General features: G+C 46.1%; 1 protein-coding gene across 3 annotated transcripts in view; it reads right to left on the bottom strand.

Annotated features, from left to right (window-relative positions):
• Positions 1-20302, bottom strand: part of RANBP10 (RAN binding protein 10) — a 197990-nt gene extending 177688 nt beyond the window's left edge. For all 3 annotated transcript variants that reach the window (XM_025216790.1, XM_025216791.1, XM_025216789.1), the window contains exons 1-2: positions 20188-20302; positions 19603-19714 (exon numbers count right to left, since the gene is read on the bottom strand). In XM_025216790.1, coding sequence (XP_025072575.1) covers positions 19603-19714; positions 20188-20287 — 212 coding nt within the window. In that variant the 5' untranslated portion in view covers positions 20288-20302. The remainder of the gene's footprint in view (positions 1-19602; positions 19715-20187) is intronic.
• Positions 20303-20523: the final 221 nt, after the last annotated feature.

Consider the following 20523-nt stretch of genomic DNA (forward strand, 5'->3'; position numbering starts at 1 on the left):
GGGTCTTCAAGAGGAGGTTGGATATGCATCTAGCTGGGGTCATCTAGACCCAGTACTCTTTCCTGCCTATGCAGGGGGTCGGACTCGATTATCTATTGAGGTCCCTTCCGACCCTAACATCTATGAATCTATGAATAAGTCTACTCTGCAGTAAAACACACGTGTAGATGCACCCTGTGAGAACTAAAGATGACTTTTTGTTTTAACAGGCAGATGACATAATCCAAAACCATCCACAACTTAACTGAGATTTTATACATGTGAGAAATGACATCTTGCACTGAACTTCCACAACGTTAACTGAACTCTAACTTTTACAGAAGTTAAATGTGAGGCTTTCTGCAACACAAAAGTAGCTCAATTGGAACTAATTAATAACAACTCTTCCCCCACTCTCAGTTATATCGGAGGTAGATCAAAAGCAGTAATCCTTTGGTTTCCTTCCTAGTACTCACTCCCTTCTCTAGGCCCAAACTGTTTTCACTGCAACATGAAAGGGCACAGGCAGAGTAAGAACATCTCTGCACTAAACTACATTAACGTCAAGTGCTACACAAGCCTCAAAGCTTTTATAATCACATAAATAAAGTTATAGGCATTGGTCTCAGCTCCATACTTTAACTGCATTTTTAAATAAGACCTTAATTTGAGACTATTTCAATTTTCCCAGATTCCACACTTACTAAACTACCAAATTCAAAGTACTGTGAAAGTTTAAGACAGATACATTTCAAGTCATTTCTTAAAAAACATTTCCCCTATTTTAAAATTTTTTAGGGTGGAGTTTCTAGTACATTAACATTAGAAACTTCCCACTAGCCCAAGAGCAGGCAAAATGCAGTCCCCGTTGGCCAGATCCAGCCCACCAAGGGATTTTATCTGGCCCATGGTGGGTCACTCGGCCCTGCCCAGCCCCGATGCAGGAGGTATCCAGGGCCATGGCATGCCCAGTGGCGAAGGGGTGATGTGGCAGCTGGACTCAGCTTCCTTGCAGTGACTCACTGTTCAGCTGCCGCTGTCAGTCCACACCCACTGCCTGGGGCACTGGATGGAGCAGGTGGGCAGGGTTTCCATGGAGACTGGCCTGGGACCCCCACAGCCAGGTTGCACTTGGCCAGGCAGATGGGATGGGGCTGCAGGTGACTGGGGAACAGTGTCTGGGAGCAGGATGGGCGGGCAGGGCCCCCCATGATCAGGATCACAGGACAGTGATAGTGCAGGACCACAGCCAAGGGCAGTGCTGAGATTCACTCCCCACACATCTGTGCCTGTGAAACGTGCCTGTTGCAGGGACATGAGGGCAGCAGATCGTGACTTTGCCCCAAGTCCTGACTCCACACTGTCACTGCCCCACAAGGCCAGACCTGCCTGCCTGTCCCACTCCTGGATACCACTCCCTGCCCACGTACAGCCCCGTCCAATCCAACTAGCCGCGTGCACCCTGCCTGCAGTGTCCCAGGCCAGTTTCCATTGAGATCCTTTCCATCCACCCAGTGACCCAGCAGTGGGTGCAGGGCAGTTGGCTCAGGGCTGGATAGGATTAATTGCCCTCCATGCCGGGCCAGGTCAGCACCTCCCGCCTGGCCCACAACAGCTCACTGAACTCAAGTGGCCCTCTGGCCCAAATACTTGCCTCTCCCAGCACCAGCAGTATCAACAGCTCTCCCACCACAGGTAGGGCCAATCTTGAGGATAGCACTGCCAAGCCTGGGGTCTGCGCAGAAGTAGTTAGGGATCTTCTGGAAGGGCTCGATGTTTTTAAATCTGCGGGCCCTGATGCCCTCCACCCACAGGTGTTGAGGGAGCTGGCAGGGATCATTGCTGTGCCCTTGGCCCAGCTGTACAAGCGATCGTGGTCCACGGGTCAGGTGCCCAGAGATTGGAAATTAGCTAATGTGGTCCCCATCTATAAGAAAGGGAGAAAGGAGGACCCAGGAAACTATAGGACCATAAGCCTGACATGGATCTTGGGGAAAATCCTCAAAAAAATTATCAAGGAGCACGCCTGTGAGGGGCCAGCAGGGGACATCATGCCCAGGGGAAATCAACATGGGTTCATCAAAGGCAGGTCCTGCCAGACCAACCTAATAGCTTTTTATGACCAGGTAACTAAATCCCTGGATGATGGTGTCACCATGGACATAGTCTTTCTGGACTTTAAGAAGGCCTTTGACACTGTCTCTCACCCCATGCTCATTAATAAGCTGAGCGACTCTGGCATTGATGCCTACACAGTTGGATGGGTCAAAAATTGGCTTGATGGGGCACACCCAGAGGGTGGTGGTGGACAGGTCGTACTCGACCTGGCGGGATGTGAAGAGTGGGGTCCCCCAGGGCTTGGTCCTGGGACTACACTGTTCAACATCTTCATCAGCGACTTGGACAAAGGGGTGGAAAACACGTTGTCCAAGTTTGCTAATAACACCAAGATGTGGGGAGAGGTAGGCACGTTCGAAGGGAGAGAGGCAGCAATTAGACTTAGACAGACTACAGAAGTGGGCGGATGGTAACAGGATGGGCTTCAATGTAGATAAATGGAGGGTGCTGCACCTGGGGAGAAGGAATCCACAGCATACATACAAGCTGGGGAGCTCCCCCCTTGTGAGCACAGAGGGGGAAAGGGATCTTGGAGTCATTATTGACTCCAAGATGAACATGAGTCGCCAATGCCAGACCGCAGCCAGCAAAGCCAACCACACCTTGTCGTGCATGCAAAGATGCATCTCAAGCTGGTCCAGAGAGGTGATACTCCCCCTCTACGCGACATTGGTCCAGCCTCAACTGGAGTACTGCATCCGAGGGGGGACCTGGTGGCTGCCTACAAACTCGTTAGGGGAGATCAGCAGCAAATAGGAAGAGTCCTATTCCCCCCAGCAGCACCTGGGGTGATGAGGAACAGTGGCCAGAAGCTGCTGGACAGTAGGTTCAGGTTAGAGATTAGGAGGCACTATTTCACTGTCAGGGTAGCTAGGATCTGGAACCAACTTCCTAGGGAAGTGGTCCTCACTCCTACCTTGGGTAAATTCAAAAAGAGGTTGATGAACATCTGTCTGGGGTCGTGTGATCCCAGTGTGTGCTCCAACCAGTGGCGGAGGGTTAGACTAGATGATCTATTCAGGTCCCTTCTGACCCCTAACTACTATGAAACTATGAAACACATGGGACAATGTCTCCATGGAAACCCTGTTCCCTCCCTGTAATACCGACTCTTTCCACCCTAGTTACTCCAAGTACTTGACAAGATTGAGTTTCTTACAATGAAGCTACGTAGCCTCATCTCAGTGGATATTATCTACATAGCCTGAGGGCCATAATCGAAATGTCAATTCTATTATTACCTGTTTCACTGCAGAGTCTTTCAACAAAAGCCAGCTAATTCCCTTATTTTGTTAATGGCTATCGAGACATTAGGTGGGGGAAAGTAATTTCATGACATGAATACCCCCAAAGTTCAGAGCTTCCTCTGTCCACCCCGGTGTGATTACAAGGATGCAGTATCAACTCTCCATTACCTAAAGCCTCAACTGCCTCCTGAATGTGAAAAAAACAGAAGTGTTCTTTATTTCCTAGATGCCAAAAGTCCAAAACATTCAGTATTCCCCAATGCAGTTGTGTATACAGTACAAAACTATGAAACAATGAAAACCAAATGCCTGTAGGCAACACAGAAAAGGGATTCTGTACTGCTTCTTTTAAGTAATTTCACTAAAAATACTACTTCAGGTATATGCAAGTGTGCCACATTTGAGAGTTCCAAAAGACAGAGGACACAATGCACATATTGGTCCTTCCCTGCTGTAGAATAACATGTATGTTTGCATATAACACACTCCTAAATATAACATGCATCTTGTTTTGGGAAGGTGCAATGAAAGGGAAAAAAGATTTTTCCATTAGAATACCGGTAAGTAATTTAATATAACAAATCATTAAAACACAAAATACCTTACATGGAACAGGTTATAAAATGAAAAAAGCCTCAAAAACCATGGGCTTCCCATATACTTCACATCCCCCATGACAATATTGTGGCATGTCTCTACCACAGAAGCCATCCTACTATAGCCAGCAGTGAAACACCAGCAGCTGCAAGGGTGTGGGGGAACCTGTCACTGTTCCATTAAACTCCCCCAGCTGCTAGTGACTAGCTCCATTAACCCCCTAGTTGCTAGTGTCAGGTGCTGCTTGACAGCAGCAGGAGTAACTCCTTAGAGAAAGAGTAGGCATGGGAGAGAAATCAGAGGTGAAGCAACTGTCTGGTACCCTGGGCAGAGGGTAAAGAGGAAGGAGGGGGGAAATATGGCATCACATGACCACTGGAGGGGGTTGGGGGTAGTCTGATCTGCTTCAGCAGCGGCTCCCTGCTCTGACCCAGGCTGCTGTGAGCAAGGGGTAATCCAGACAAGAGACAGGCTGCCTGCTCTGACCCAGGCTGCTGTGAGCGCCATGCTGTGAACTCAAGCTGAGGACAGACTCCCGGCAGCAGCCCTGAGGTGTGGGCACTCCAGGGCGCACTGAGGTTAGTGCCCTGCTCACAGCTCTCTGCCTTGGCTGGCAACTAAACACCATTCCCATATTTGCTACCATACCATGTGCAGTCAGATTTTAAGCAGCTTATATTTGGAAATAAAGGTTTGGATTATATGTGAGAAAATATGCTCCCCATGAGTTAGGTTCCCCTTACTTGGGCCTCTCATGGTCCTATATGAAAGGGAGAATGTGGCTGGCAGGAGTGTCAGTACAGCAGATGAGGATGGGCCAAAGAATCACATTGCAGCTCCCCTCCACAGTCAACAAGGATGTCTTTATGTGCGTAGTCTGACAGCAGGCAGAAGTGGGAAGGAGTGGGGTGAGTCTTCAAAAGGAACTGTGCTATTCAGAACTACAAACTTTGCCATATAAGACAAACACCTTAAGACTGAGAGGAGAAATACTGTATATAGCTGAGTCTCCTGGAGAGTGGGCATAAAAGACCTAGAAGAGTCCCACAAATGTCAAATCAAGCTTCTCCACTCACCTTGCCAAGAGGCCATACTCCAAAGCTCCAGCACACAAGACAGCCAAAGAAGTTATAAACAACTGTTTCAGTCAAAATACGTGCTGGAAACCACGTAGTCCTTTATAATACCTGTAACCTACACAGGTAACACAGTAATGGAGGCTTCAGAATTGTTTTGTATCTCTGTAGCACCTAAAGCCCTCTCACTCCACTCCACTTCTCAACAAGAACAGCATCCCCAGCATGCTTTGTGCCACCTTATATAAAACATTCCTTAATTCTAACCACTCAAAGAGCTTCCAATCTTTGCTTTTTGTTAACAGTCATATAACCAGTGGGACAAGTTTCTGGCTGCATATGGTTTGCTAAGGGCTTTAAGAAGGAAAGTTGTAATTTAGCTGGTCTATGGAATGCCTGAAACTAGATCACACTAGCTAAAAATCTATGCATATACAAGAAGGCAGTGAGCACAGAGCTCAACTAGCACTTCTAGGATCCACTGACATTTTGCTGCTCTCTCAATCCAAGACAGACAATATTGCAGGCCAAAGATTCACAGGCCTGACCTACAACTATGGTCTTGCAGACAGGTATTGCCCTTAATGACCACAGGCCACGGGAATCCCTGTATCCACACACACCCCAACAAAATCTCAGCCTATCACAGAATAGAACCACCTTCCTGAAGAACAAGCACTCAGCTGATATGTAGCTGTCAATACTATGCAGCACAAATATAAAGCACAAATATACTTCAGTAGCCCAACAATTTCTGCAGGTATAAACACCTGAGTTATTGACCATGGTTTGCCATGTCTTTTACCAACACATGCTCTCATAGTAAGGACATACAGCACCAGCAAGAGCAGCCAAGGTTACCCCAGCAACAACAGCAGCTGTAGGCAGACAAATATCCATGAAAGGAACAGAAAGAAACCAAGAACAGTTTCAGCTGTGGCTTAAACCAGAGGTGCTAAACTCAAGTGAGTTAGTATGCCATATTCCCTGCCAGCAGCTGGAGGAGGAGGAGAGCCATGCCACCCACAGGGCTTCTTGTAGGCCAAACCACCTACCTTGGAAGCCAGTCCATGGGGCTTCTCACTCTTGCCTTCAGACCCACTATGTCAGCTCAGCCAGCAACCAAAGGATTACTACCACTGGTGCTCACTCCTCTTCCTCCTCTTCTCACTGCCAACTGCTTCTGATTTAAAATCACCAATCAGTCATCAAAACCAGAAATTCGGCAGCAGGTGAGGGTGCTTAAGGACAAGCAGCAGCAGCAGCATTAGCTCCCTGGGTGTTGGCCTGCACCAACACAGCAGTTCCAGCAACTGCTGCAACAAACCACATGGATTGGCTTCATCTGCAGGCCATACATTTGACAGCCCTGCCTCAAACCATCATAATGAATGAAAGTTAACATACAGAGCCTATCACCATGGCATTTCAGTATCACCTCCATGACCCGAACACCTGATTGACACAGCAGGTTTTAGCAGAAAAGAAACCACTTACATTCGAAGAGCTCTAAAGTAGGTCATACAGCCTATCTGGTTCCTATTAACAAAATGGAAATATACCTCATGGAAGAAGCTTGGAAGCTTCATAGACGGTAATTCACTTCTCTCTTCTCTCATGCCCGTCAGCCTGACAAGCTCCTAAGAAATAAAATTATACTCGCTTTGCACATTATACAATTCCACTGCCTCAACTGCCCTCTCTGAAGCCTTCATTCTGCCCAAGGTTGGAGCCCATGGCAGAACCAGAACAGGATATTCCCAATGGCCTATTTAAACATCTATATATACACCTAAAAAATGTATGTTTTAAACCACTAGTGACCAACAGGTAAGGCCTCAAGAGAAGTCAAAGCAAGACAGTCACCAGGAGTTGAGAGCCTCCTATCCATGTGACAGGCAACCCCAGCAGCTAAAAGACAAGTATAAAGCTAGCACAACTTCCCATGGGGCCCAACAGAAGCAGAGATGCCAGTACAAAAAACCTGCTTTCACAGCAAAATATTAGAACATAGAAAGGTCCTCATCTGGTAGTTGGCACTGACCCTTTGGAAAAAAAACACATGGGAGAATAGATCAGATGCTTTTAAAATGGACTTTGCAGGGGATATTACAAGGTTCAACCATTCAATCACAAACATAGCCCAGGCTATATATATGGATATTAAATTACTGTGCAACTTCCCCACTTGCAGCATATTATTGTATTAATAGCTCCTCTGCCTTTAACAGCAAAACAGCTTGCAGAGACCAGCCAAAACATTCACTCAGGTAAGCTACCCACAGTGTCACATGAGCACAGCATGGAAGCTAAAAAAACAACCAACCAACCTGCCCTGTGATGCTAAACATACAGCCTGAGAGTCCACTGATTTCAACCTCTTATTAACATTCTCATGTTCAGGGGCACATCCTGCCACAGTGGGAGGGAGTCAGAGAAACTTCTTTCGACAACTTATTAGCAAAAAGGCATGGCCGTGGCTATCTTCAGATTCTCAGGTCCTTGAAGTGAAGGCCCTTGTATGCGACTAGTGCCTATCATCAGCAAAATAATAATACAGTGGGGCTTAATTCATAGCCATGAACAATCTGGCTCTTAAAAATTGTAGTGCCTGGAGTTAGCTATTTAAAAAAAAGTTTTTCTTTATTCTTCAGCACATGAAGTTCTGTCTCTAAAAAGCTTTAAAACAAGGATTTGTGCTGACTGCACACTGTTGTTTAATTAGCTATTTTCCAGTCTCTCTCGCCAGACAGAGTCACCACACAGTTCCCTTTTGTTAATTTCTTAGGACTAGTACTGCCAGCAATACTCAAAGTTCTTCTAAACCAAGTTACAACATCTCTGCTGAGCAGAGTGAGGCTTCTCCCACAAAACAGGAGCAAGGAGATGCGTGTAGATACTCCCTTGCCTTTTGCCAGTCATTGCCATCCCTTCAGTTAGCCTTCCCAGGACACACTTTGTATGATGGCAAGACAGCTGCAGAGAGGAGCCCCAAGGAGCCAGCAGAAGCATATGGACATGTTCATGCCCGTGCTCTGATGGCTGTAATCTGCCACTTCAACGTCTGTTGAGAGATGCACATAACTATAGACAAGGACTTAATCTGTTCAAAGGCATCACTGGCCTAACAGATGAAATAAGCAATACCTTTCTCTTAAAGTATTTTCCAAATGCTAAAATAGCCTCAGTCTTTATAAGGTGGGCAAGGTTCATACTCATTTTAAAGACAAAGAAATATAGGTGGAAAAACATGTGCACTTATTTCTTGTCGACTGTTTCTTGCTCTGGGCCTAAGGGTTTTGTTTCTATTGCCAGTATTACATTGACACAACAGCCTGTTAACACACATCGCACCAATTTCAACACAAGAACTGATTATTTGAAGAAGTCTAGTGCAGAGCTATCCAGTTTCTAAGCAGCCAGGGGCCACATACACCTGGGCTACAGCAGTGGGGGCCGTAACACTGCATGGGTTGGATAGTGCAAGCCACAGGTTCCCCTAGCCACATGCCATACAGGTGCCCTAGCCTCACCCTCAGCTCTCCCACTGCATGCTTCCTTACAACACTGCACCACGCAGGGGCCCAGGCTGTGGGCTACGCTGTGCTACACCACAGTGCCCTCTAGGTGGAACAGGAAGACAAGCCTGGAGACCCTGGGTGCTGCTGTGCAGCTGGAGCAGCAGGGAGGACAATGGCTGGGTGGAAGCCTGGGAGTTGCCAATTAACCTTTAGGGGCAGCATGTGGCCTCTGGACCACCAGGTGGACAGCCCTAGTCTAGTGCTTGGGAAGCTTATGGGCCTCAAAAGCATCAGTACTCCTCCACAAACAGTAAGTTACCAAACTTCAAAATCCTGCCTTTCTAAACAGTCTGTTTTTACAGCTCTCCCCCCTTCAGCTGAAACTGCTCTCACGAATTGCTAGATCTGAAGCTTAGTGGTATGCTTTGTCAGAATGCTGGGACCCACACTACTTTCACAGGATGCAGAGCTTTGGTTTTTAATTCATCTTGTTTCAGTTAGTCACTGAAATCAGGTCAGACTTCAAGTGAGGAATGACATGGTAATCAGAATGGCATCATTTTAAGATCTGAAACTTAACACCCTGCCAGTGCTATAGGCATGCTTTATACCAGCAAAACACAGAATGCCAACCTTCCAAATGTAGACAATGTTTCAGCACCAATGGTACAGGAAATACAGGACATTCAACTTGTTAGTGGCCCCTCAGTGCCCTTTTCTTGCTCTGGTCCGTAAGTGAGTACAGAAAGTCTCAAGGCAGTGTAGCTTTTATTTCCTGGTGTTGTGCTGCTGTATAACCAGGATTAGCATTGCTTGCCTTCAAGAAGAATCCAAGTTTAGCTTTCATGGATAACTGTCAAAGACAGTGACAAAGTAAAGTCCCAAGATAGGGAAAAATGCAGAAAGGCAGGGAAGGGTGAGAATTCATAAGAACAAAGATGGGTGAGAGAGAGACCAAGGGTTGGAGGAACCCTATTGCTAACAACCCAACATTTAGCAAAAAAAAACAACAAAGTAAATGTACAGTGAAGGATTACATTCAGAATTAAGCACAACATATCTGCTCAGTTCCCAACAGACTGATTGAATACTGCCAGCACCACAAAACTGTTTTCAGGAAATGGACATCTTTTCTTCCCTTCAGGCCCCCAACCTCCTACAAATTCCAGAATCATTTGCACCACAGACAGTTCATGTAGAAAGCAAAAGGACTGACCTATCTTTTGGTCTAGAACAGGGTGGCCAACTCATGGCATGCATGCCACAAGTAGCACAGGCAGCTGCTTTGTGTGGCATGTAAGCCCTGTGCATGCAATAAAGGAAAATGACACATTAGAGGCAGGCCTGCTACTAGAGCTGCTGTCATGTGGCACCATCAAGAACCAGGTAAACCTTATCCTTGGACCTGCAGTCGCTGGCATATTTAGGATTTCGGATCCCTGCTCGCCACATAAAACTGTGGTGGTTGCAGAACAGGGAAGGGTTAACCCTAGCTCCAGGCAGTGACACCTCTCATAGCAGTGTCCTGGCCTCACTCTGCTCTATGCAGCTATAGCAAACCTGGCTGCCTCCATTCTGGTGTCCAAAAGGCAAACTCTTATTAACAGGTAGGCCTCTGGGGAGGGGAGGGGAGGGGAGGGGAAAAAAAATAAATAAAAAAAATCAGAGCAGCACTCAAGGATGGGGTGGGGCTTAACTTGTGGCACACCTGCCAAAAAAAAAAATTGACCACCAGTAGTCTAGGAGTCAAACCTGGCACTTCTCTGGCAGAGGAAGTAGGAGAGCCCATCTGCTGGGAAAGGGTTGGATGGTGTATATTAATTTGGGAATCATGCATCTAAAGTCAGAAAGATTATAATCAAGATGAGATACGGGGTTGCCTGGATACCATCTAGCTAGATCAGGACACAGTTCAAACCCATACTGACATAAGTGACTCAGCTACTACCTGCCTAAGATGACTACAGCACTCCAGTCTCTTCTCTGTTCACTAGTTAAAACCACTGGTACCATCACACCCGAGAGCGCAAAACAGCAGGGACACAGTAACTGAGTTCCATCATGCTGAAGCTATATATGGAGCTACAGCTATCAAATTAACTAGGTTCTTGCTTTGGGCTTCCACTCTTGGCAGCTAAACTGTTTTCTTAAAAGTCTGGTATTCAACAAAGTTCACGTGAACCATGTCAGGGACATTAAAGGTTCAGAAATAGCCCCAGCACTTTGATTACTGCAAACCACATTCATTCACTGCTTATTCATTTTGGTGGCAGGCCAAATGAGCACATTTTTTTAAAATCTAATTTGTCTTGCAGACTAGCAAAGCCTGGTCCTAGTGACATACTAACTTTTGCCCCGTGTACTATAGGCAGTTCAACCAGTTTCATTAGCTCAAGAGAGTCCCATGTGTTTCCTGATCAACAGTGTCAGAAACAAGTAATTTTGTTAGCGTATACGAAGCCCAAAGACTGTCAAACAAAAACACACCTTTATATTAAGGATGCAAAGACAAGCCAATGTTCTGAAGAAGACTTTAAAATAAAAAGGCAACACATTGTTCATTGAAGACTCCAAAAGCTTGCTAGTGAAACTGACAATATTGGTAGTGTAAGAGTTATGTTGTAGCCATGATAGTCCAGAAATTATGAAATCAAGAAGTCCTTGACTCTTGCATATAAATCCAGCTCTGCATCTGGCTTCTGTTCCTACTCCACTCCTGGAACATATGAAGTCCACTCCAGCTCCAGCCCCAGCCCCATTCTTGGAACCTCCCAAACCCTCCTCAGCTCTAGTACTGACTCCAGTTCTAACTCTGTTCTTGAAATATCCAAAGCCTGCCTCAACTCCAGGACTAGCTCTGTTCTCAGTGCCTCTGAATCCACACCCAGCCCAGGCTCCAATGCCTGCTCCACTCTTGAAGCTTCAAAATCCAGTGCCAACTCTAGCACCAGCTCCTTCTCCAGAGGCCCTCAGGTCTATCCCTGTCCTCCCTGGTGAGCTACAGAAATTTTCTGCACCCTGCCCACTGTGGCTTTCAGAAGAAAAAGAGATGTTCATGTGCCACAGAGTGAAAACACAATACTTAGAGTGTAGGAAGGACATAGCCTGGCTGACCAGTCCTGGGGGGAGCAGGGGAAGATGTATATGTCCCCAATCTCCTCAGGACCCTACACCAAGCACAACCCAAGAACCCTGGTGCTTGGGCATTGGGAAGCACTTTGAAAGAGCGGGGTAGTGTCAAGAGTCTGCTTGCTGCCCAGACAAACTCCAACTGCTCTGACAGTCTAGATGGGACTGCTGCTGGCATTAGGGTGCTTTGGTGTAGCAGCTGCATATAAGCAATAGCCCTTGCAGTACTCTGAGGGTTTCCAACAAGACAGGTTTCCCTCTGCCTCACCCCAGTGCTCCGGATTCCTGTTCCATGATCTTTGGCTCCATTTTCTCTGCCTTGTTCCTGCCTGAAATTTTTCCCAGCTTGCATCCCCTGTCTTTTTCCTACCTGCTCCCTCTGCCTTGACCCTTTGGCTCTGGACTCCTGGTTTGCTCCCCCTAACCTCCCATGTCTAGGCTGCACCTATGACAGGATCACTGCTCTCCCCATCCAAGCATGGAAGCAATGCAAAAGTGACCGTGGAATTAGAGAAATACACTCTGCTACCATCACTGCTTACTTGGATAGCTTACCTGATTCTCTGAAGAAACAGAGAGACTGTTTTCCTGGTCTATAGTTAGCAATTTGCTGTGTCACAGGCCTAATCCAGGAAGAGGTAGGTACTCTTCCGACAAAAGAATGATGGAGTGGTGTGTCCAGGCACAGGCAATCCTGAATGGGAGGGGAGAAACTAATCCAGCATGAAACCTGGAAAATATCCCACACTCCATGTGTACTCCAGGAATCACAACTAAACCAAAGCCAAGCATAGCAAGGAGGGTCAGGCACAAGGCTGAGGTCAAAAAGGTCTTACAACTGAAAAAGTATAACGAGAAGAACTGGTTTCTCAGGCCTCCAGTGGAAGCTGATCCACCTCAAACCTTAACTTCAGGCCTCACAAATGGCTAGGATCAGAATTTATAATTTCGTATTATTAGAATGCAGCAACTCCCAGACACTCACAAGTGGTATAAAGTATACCTGTCCCAGTAACGTGACAAATTTAATGATACATGTATAAATTAAAGTTTAGTACTAACCAGTAAAAGAATGGTAGGTATTAATCTCTAACGGCTTGGGTGCTTGCGAATACAGGTTTCCCTCACCAACCATGGAGGTTAAGTTCCAGAAAGTTCCTGTGGTTGGCAAAACGGTGGTTGGTAAAACATAACGCTTATGCGAAAAATGGGGTTAGGGACTTGAATACGAGTTCCAGCCTGCAGGGAGCTCGAAGGGAGTGGAGGGAAGGCGGCAAGATGGGAGGTGCCACGTGCACATACAGTACATGCACATGACCCCTGGCAGCCTGCAGAGCAGCTCCAGCAGGTAAGAGGGGGAGAGAGGAGGACTGAGGCCCAAGTAGGGAGGGAGCTGGTCAGGGCTGAGGCGGCTGGCCAGCCAGACAGTGCTTGGGGCTGCAATGAGCGGCTGCAGGGCCCCAGCGAGGAGCAGGACGGAGCTGCGGGTGGCTCATCCAAGGGAGGACCAGTTCCCTGCCACTGCACGCACTCCCTGGGGGAAAGAGGGGGGCCCACACCCCCCAGATCTGTACACAAGGTAGGCACAGGTTGTGGGCTCCCACCCTGCTTCACTCCCCTGGAGCTTCCAGGGGGAGCAATAGTGAGATCCCCACATGGCCCCGCTGTCCCCAGCTGCGCCCGCCAGGTGGTGGAAGCCCGGGAGGAGCAAAGCAGGGCGGGAGCCCATGCCCACAACCTGCACCTGCCCTACATACAGATCTGGTGCCCCCGCCCCACAGGAGTACAAATGGTGGCAAGCAGCAGAGTGGGAGCTGGGGCAGGGGGCTGTGGACCCGGGTCCATAGCCCTTTGGCAAGGCTGAAGGAGCAAAACCATGGATACTTAAAACCGTGGGTGGCAAGGGAAACCTGTACGTACAAAAACTGCAGAAAGAAAGCATAATAAAAGAGTTTCCAAAAGTAGAGATAGAGGGAGAAGTCAAATGCAAAGGTCTTCAACTGCTGTGTGTCCAGCGAACTCCAGATCTCTTTGGTACAACTATGGGTAACACTAGATAAATTACTGACATTGCCCCCATATTCCTTTTCTTCTTGATCTGTAATTGCAATGTTGTTCATTTTACTTACAATAAACATGGGTATAACTGCCCTCAGAGAGCTTGCATTTGGGTTCCTCCTACCCCAACTAATCAACCTCAAGCTCCAGTAGAATTGGGGAGCCTACTCAAATGCCAATGATCCAATTAATTCTTAAAAAGGCTAAGGAGCCATAGCTAAATGTAGCCACATTTAACTGCTTTTCCAAAGGCAAACTGTTATTCAAGCAAAGGGAGTTATTAGCATGCAAAAGAGCAGCCCTTCTGGTGCTGCTTACCCTGCCATCTCTATACATACTGGCTTTTTCTGGGAAGCCAGACAGCATCAGAGGCAAGAAAATAAAGCTAAGAGGAGAAAGCCAGTAACTTACAAACTAATGAGATACAAGTAAGGAATCATTCAGCACAAGCAGCTGTGAGGAATGTGCAGAGACCAAATAAAAGTCCCTGGTCACAAGCACATCCAGAAATAAGAAGTGTGTTTGCAGTATGACCAGGCAATAAAGATGCTCCAGAACCACCAAGACATAAAACTCGTTCTAGGGAGTCTGAATGCTATGTGTTTGGGCCTCTGGCATCTGGAACCCATTGTTACATTGTCAAAGGATGACTGAGGGGGAGAGAGACATCAGACCCACTATGTGCCAAAATGCAATGGAAAGTTGGCAAGCTGCAAAGTAAATCAGGGAGAAGGGGGCAAAGATTACTTAATGCTAGACAGCCAATAAATCTGGCCTTCATATTTCCTCTTTAGCCAGAAAGAAACACAGTTATTTTTAAATCTGGGGTATAATGTACTTAACCAAATATGATAATCATTCTTGTACAAGAAAACACTGGGAAGGATCTTAAGCATCCTAAAACTAAGCCAGCAAAGAACTCCCCCACACGCTCCCTGATAAGTTCCATGCTCTGAAGATCCCTTCAGGCACAGTTTCTGTATTCAAAAGGTAGATGATCTAGTAGGAAACAGGCTGTAAGACTCAGTGACAAATCACACTACACAAACCAGGAAATATAAGCAAGAGCACTGACTTCAAACGGTTCTTAAAAGCCAAACATGTTTATAAAAACTACAGACTGAACAATTACAAACAACCGGCTGATAAAATCATAAGCAATCTATGGACTAGTCATGAACAAAAAATAGTCCAATACTTCTGCCCACTCTCCTCAACTGCATCAGCCCTGGTATGCATCCGGATTCAAGTAATTCTAACTGCTCTGAGTATGCTGCAATGTCACAATAAGTTCAGACCCAGTAAATCTTTGTGGGGGGCTGGAATCAAATGCAACAAAATATCCATGGTGCAAAGCTAATGAATTCAGATTGTCTCCTGCTTCTCAGAAGTGAGAAGTATGGTAGCTTCTGAAAGAAGGAGCTGTGAAAGCAAACCAACCCATTCTACCCCCCCTTATACTTCTTCTGAGATACAGAGGACTGATGCACTTGGTGACACTCTACCATGCACCCAATCACAAATGGACCTCTTGGTAGGTGAACCAACCTGCTGACCTAAGAGACAAGATGGTGCACAATTCTTGGAGAGAAACTTTTCACTCATGACAGAGAATGTGCAGTCCTATGGTACATCTGAAGTACCATGTAAAGCACTTTGGTTCCTTTTCAAGTCTTAATATTTTAACATGAAGCCAGTAGCAGTTGCAGTATACCCCTCCCCAGGCCAAAGCGAGGAACCAGCATTGGCCAAATAATCAAAGAACAGTAGCACCAAAGTGAATCCCATTCATTTTTCTTCAGCCAGTAGAAGAGAGGTTATGAGCCAAAGCCTGGAAGGCACACGGAATAAACCAAGAAGCATAGCTGAATCCTAAAGTCTCTTGCATGGAAAAGTAGTTCCTGCAAGACAGTGCTCTTTGGATCTTGCACTTTGTTTTGAAACTTTGACCTGGGAGACAAGCCCACGTTTACCCATGCTCAGACAAAGCAGCCTAGGGAAGCTGAACAACAAGTGGGCTAAGTGACTTCAGGTCCATGCATACGTGGTCCACAAAACCACCTTCAGATAGCAGTGGCATTAAACAGCAGGGCAGCTAAGAAAACAATGTGGTGAGATGCTGCTCTGTTAGTAAAGACAATATTCTTGTTGTAGCTGTTCACCAAGGTACATAACAAATTTGTAGCTCTTACAGACTCCAGAATCCCCAGTTCAGGGTCTAGGATCAAGAAAAAAGAACTGTCCTGATGAAAAGGGCATTTAGGAAGAGAAGGTTTGCTGCTTCCCTGTGGGAATATACCATTGACATAAGATAACCTTTACACAATGGAAGCATTAAAACAGCACAGTCTTTGATCCTACTTCAAAATCACAGAATAAAACTATATTCTAGGAAAGCAAAATTTGACACCACATTATGAAATAACAGCTAGAAATGTGAGCCTCCAGCTATTTTCCTACAACCAGAAAGAGCTGTCAGTGGGGACTGCAGAATAGTGGCTTGGTCTCTACCCTACTTCTTCACCCACAAAATTAAACTGCCTTACGTACTGGCAAATGCCAACATTTCAGTTGAGCCTGGTCAATGAGCCTTGTCAAAATGCCACATGTCATACCTTGAAGTTTAAAGAACAGATTTAGAAAAAAATTATCTACTTCATGTTGAACACTATCACATTCAGGTATCCCCACCACACATTTAGCAAAATTGGTTCTACCAGCACCTAATCAATTCCAGCCTTCCTTTGAAGGCTGATCACATAGCCACTTCAAAACATGTTAAAGTAAGCAACACAGCATCAAGCAATACAGAGCGGGTAAGCAATATTAAATAGTCTTCTCCCAGTTTTCAGGCTAAATGCTGGTTAATACAGCAAGAAACAGTTCTAGGTTCAGAGCAACAAGCTACAAAGTAGGGGTTTAGGTTGTAGCCATGTTGGTCTAAGGACATAGGCAGACAAGTTTCCTTGGGTGAATTTGATATCTTTTATTAGACCAACCCAAATAGTTGGAGAATAGTTATTAAGCTACAAAGTAGAAACTTTGGATCTGATGCAGACAGCTTGGAAACAATTTCAAAAAGCCTTCCTGATGCCCTTTAGAGGACATTACAGATAGAATCCCAGGAGATACAAGTTAACCCCTTCTAATTTTGGAGTACTCCCTCTCTCTACCCAACCCAACTCTGGTCTTTCACTTTTTAAACAGAAGTCATTAGCATCCCAATATCCCAAGCACTGGCAAACTCAGCAGCAGAGTAAGTCATCTGCCTGACAAATAAGCCAACAGACTGAGCCTTAAATCAGTAGGATAAGAAACAAAACATCAAGGATGACACAAATTCTACAAAAGCAGGTTCTAAGTTAAAGGGGTTGTAGCAGTCTAACTGTTGCCAGATCCTGCAGCATATAATTGAGCAAAAGAAAGTCCCAAAACTGAGAGAAGTTACACACTGAATAGATCATTGAAAACTGTTAACACAGCATGTGTAAGTGCTACAGAACCTCCAACACAGGGCCTGTTACTACAATGCCTATGATAAGAAGCTTTCTTTGCGAGTGCTATGGCAGCCATAACACAGAACGTACATGTTTTTATGATTTTATGTCTCAGCCTCAGCACTCCCAGCAGCTGTCTAGTTTCTCCCTCTTTCAGCACCAGGAAAAAAAACCCTCCAAAATGCATAGGCTTGATTTTGACTTTGGAACAAGATCACTGCAGACATGCCATTGCATTGTTCTAGTAGGATGGCATTGTAAGCCTGGAAATGACAAAAGTTGATTTCTACATTTCTGCAAGTCGGTAGCAAAGCACTGTGGAAGAGCAATCAATGCATTTTCCTTCAACTGTGGAAGCAAGTTCAAGCCCTACTCTGGGCTCAGACAAAGCACCTCTCCCATTTGCCCCAGCTGTCAATGGTACCTGGTAACTTGGGCTCAGGTGTCAAAGGCAACCAGACATGATGCCAGGCACATCATTTCTGAGTAATATCGGCTACAGAAATTGGTGTGCATTAACCGTGTTAGCCCAGTGGGGTATCTGGGTCTAGTGGATCTTAGCCTTTGAGATGACAGAGTTGGTAAAGATGGCTCCTTAATTTCCATCACAATCCTATAAGTTACTGCTATAGGGTATACATATGAAGAAAATATGCATCTGTTTCCTTATGGCTAACATCTACACAAGCCAGGTCATGAGGATCAGAAGCAATATTACTGCTAAACTTGCTAAACACACTATTTCTTCCTCTCTCCTCCCAACATCCCTGGAAAAATATAGAACTCCCCTCACTCTCATACACTCTTAGACTTTCGTCCAGAGCATTACCTTATGTAGGGATCACAATCAAGTAGAAGGCTGGAAAGAAGCCAAACTAAGCAGTCAACAACACCACTCAGTGAGCTGCCTATTTGTGGATACTGCAAAGTGACATGGTTCATATTCTGCTTCTAGCACCAGACAGGATATGCTGCCTTTGTTGTGCTTCTAGTTGCTCTGCACGAGAATGGATTAGAGCAGAGGCTTTCAACCTTTTTTGGTCGGGGTACCCCCAGCAGCCAGGCAAGAAGCAGGGAGTCCCCCAGCAGCGGGTCAACAAGCTGGGGGGAAGGGTCCCCTGTGCAGCGGCAAAACCGAAGTGTCAGTGGCTCCTCAAATGCACTGCCACATACCCCCTGGGACCTTCCAAAGTACCCCCAGGGATACGTGTACCCCTAGATGAAAACGCCTGGATTAGAGAATAAATGCAGTTAGCTGGTAGTATCCTACAGTATATCAAAAGTTAAATCTACTGGAAGAACTCAATTTTTTGTATTTTGTGTCCAACACTAGGATTTCCCAAGCCTGCACAACTGCTGCCTGTCATAAGCCAGCACCTGTTCAACTAATGATAGAAAACACCTAGATCCTGCATACATTTACAAAGGCCTCTTTTTCTCTATTTTAAATAATCCTTTCCCTGGCTGTTCATAAGCAGTTTCAGGACAAGATGAGAGAAGCTAATGTTCCAGAGCTCAATTACTGCTACTTGTTGTCCATCCAGAAGGCATGACAGTCAAAACATAATGTTCACAGCTCCTCCAAATCTAAAAGCACCTTCTTACACTTCATTTCAAAACATCAAGGCTGCCTCAAGCCAGCCTGAAAAGCAGGAACCAAATCAAAACAATATAGTCACTCAACCAATTCAAAGATGTCCTAACTTCTCAATTTGGTCTTTCAGAAGACTGACTGGGCTGATGAACAGAGCTAGTGATCTAACTCTTGAGTTGTAGTTTACACAGTAGCTACTCTCTGTTAGTTAATGGCTCCTCTTGATCCCTCAATTCACTAACCCTAACCCTGTCCCCATAACCATTTAAAAAAAAAGCCTCCACACATTTTGATGAAAAAAAATCATGAAAAGAAATTCTTAGGCTTATAGACTGTCTGTTTTCAGACCTTAGAAATAGAGAATTTTTCCATGCTGTGTGAAGTTACTTGGACTGGTTTCCTATATGTTCCCTAACAAGGACATCTAATATTCTTCTCTCAGGTCCCTCCTCTCCTCCCATTTCCAGCTGTCTGAATACCAAGCAGACATCACTGAAACAAAGTAAACACCAGTGAAATTGAAATTGTCTTAAAGGATTAGTACTTCCTGAGTAGTACTTATTGCCCACATAGAACTATGTAGGGAGCAGCTACATAAGGGCACCTCATTCCAATACATATTACTGGTGTGCCACCTGTTGACTATGCAGATATAACCCACTAACACATACCTGTCTGTTACAAACATCAGCTGTCAAATAAACTTCTAACCCATTCAGCAAACAAGAGTGAGCACAGAAGATGCATGTAACCACCAGTAAAATCAAATTGGAGCAGTGTACTTACCCATCTCTACCTTTACTGACAATCTTCACTTCAAAGTAATAAATGCCACAAGCTGCAGGTATGGGATGTGTGGCCCTGACTGAAGCAGCATCTTTGTGATTTTTTCCATGACCTAAGTAACAATGGAAAAGTGAATATTTAAGGGCTATGAGGTCTCAAGGCCTTGTGTTCTGAAATTACACTGTCTGAACAGAGGAAAGGACTTGCAACAGCAAAAGTAATTCTGCAAGCAGGGAAATAAAAGGGATTCCTCAGTCACTTAAAATATACGATCCTGCACTGCCACCATGTACATGGCCTACAGTACGTGTTTCTGTAGTTTTTCCTTTGTCTCCAATCTTAAGGTTCTGAGACAGAACCACAAGGCTCCCTCCAACGCAGAGACCTCAGCGCACAAACAGCCAACGAGCAAATGGCTCAAGGTGCAAGCAGCAGCAGTTTACTGGCTAACAAGAAGAAGGTCGCTGTGGATACTGGAGAAAGCAGCCCTCAGCATAATGAGGAGGGAACAACTGAAGCTCCCAGTGGGGCTCTGGAGCTGGGAACCTGACGATTTCACTAGTTCAAGTGCTGAAGGGGCCCCACCTCCGTGCAACCGACCCCCAGCCCCTGCAAGCTTGTATTTAGGAGCAGCAGCAGACGAGGTATCAGCCCTTTGGGGAACGAAGACAGGGCCAGGCAGCATGGGGGAGCAGCGGGAGCCCAAGCTAATGACACTGCAAAGTGTTATATAAGGCTCCACACAGGAGGGGGGCGGGGAGCTGGGCTCGGAGCCGTCCGAGCTCTCCCTAGGCCAGGGGAGCTCCCGGGCCGGGTGCTCGGCCCTCGCGCAGCCGGCTGCAAGGCCTGAGCCGAGAGGCCCCCCGTCCCGAAGCTGTCTCCTCCCCCGGGGCGGAGGAGCATCGCCGAGCTCCCTCCGCC

Source organism: Alligator sinensis, unplaced genomic scaffold (assembly GCF_000455745.1).
Source record: "Alligator sinensis unplaced genomic scaffold, ASM45574v1 scaffold1317_1, whole genome shotgun sequence".
Lineage (NCBI taxonomy): Eukaryota > Metazoa > Chordata > Crocodylia > Alligatoridae > Alligator > Alligator sinensis.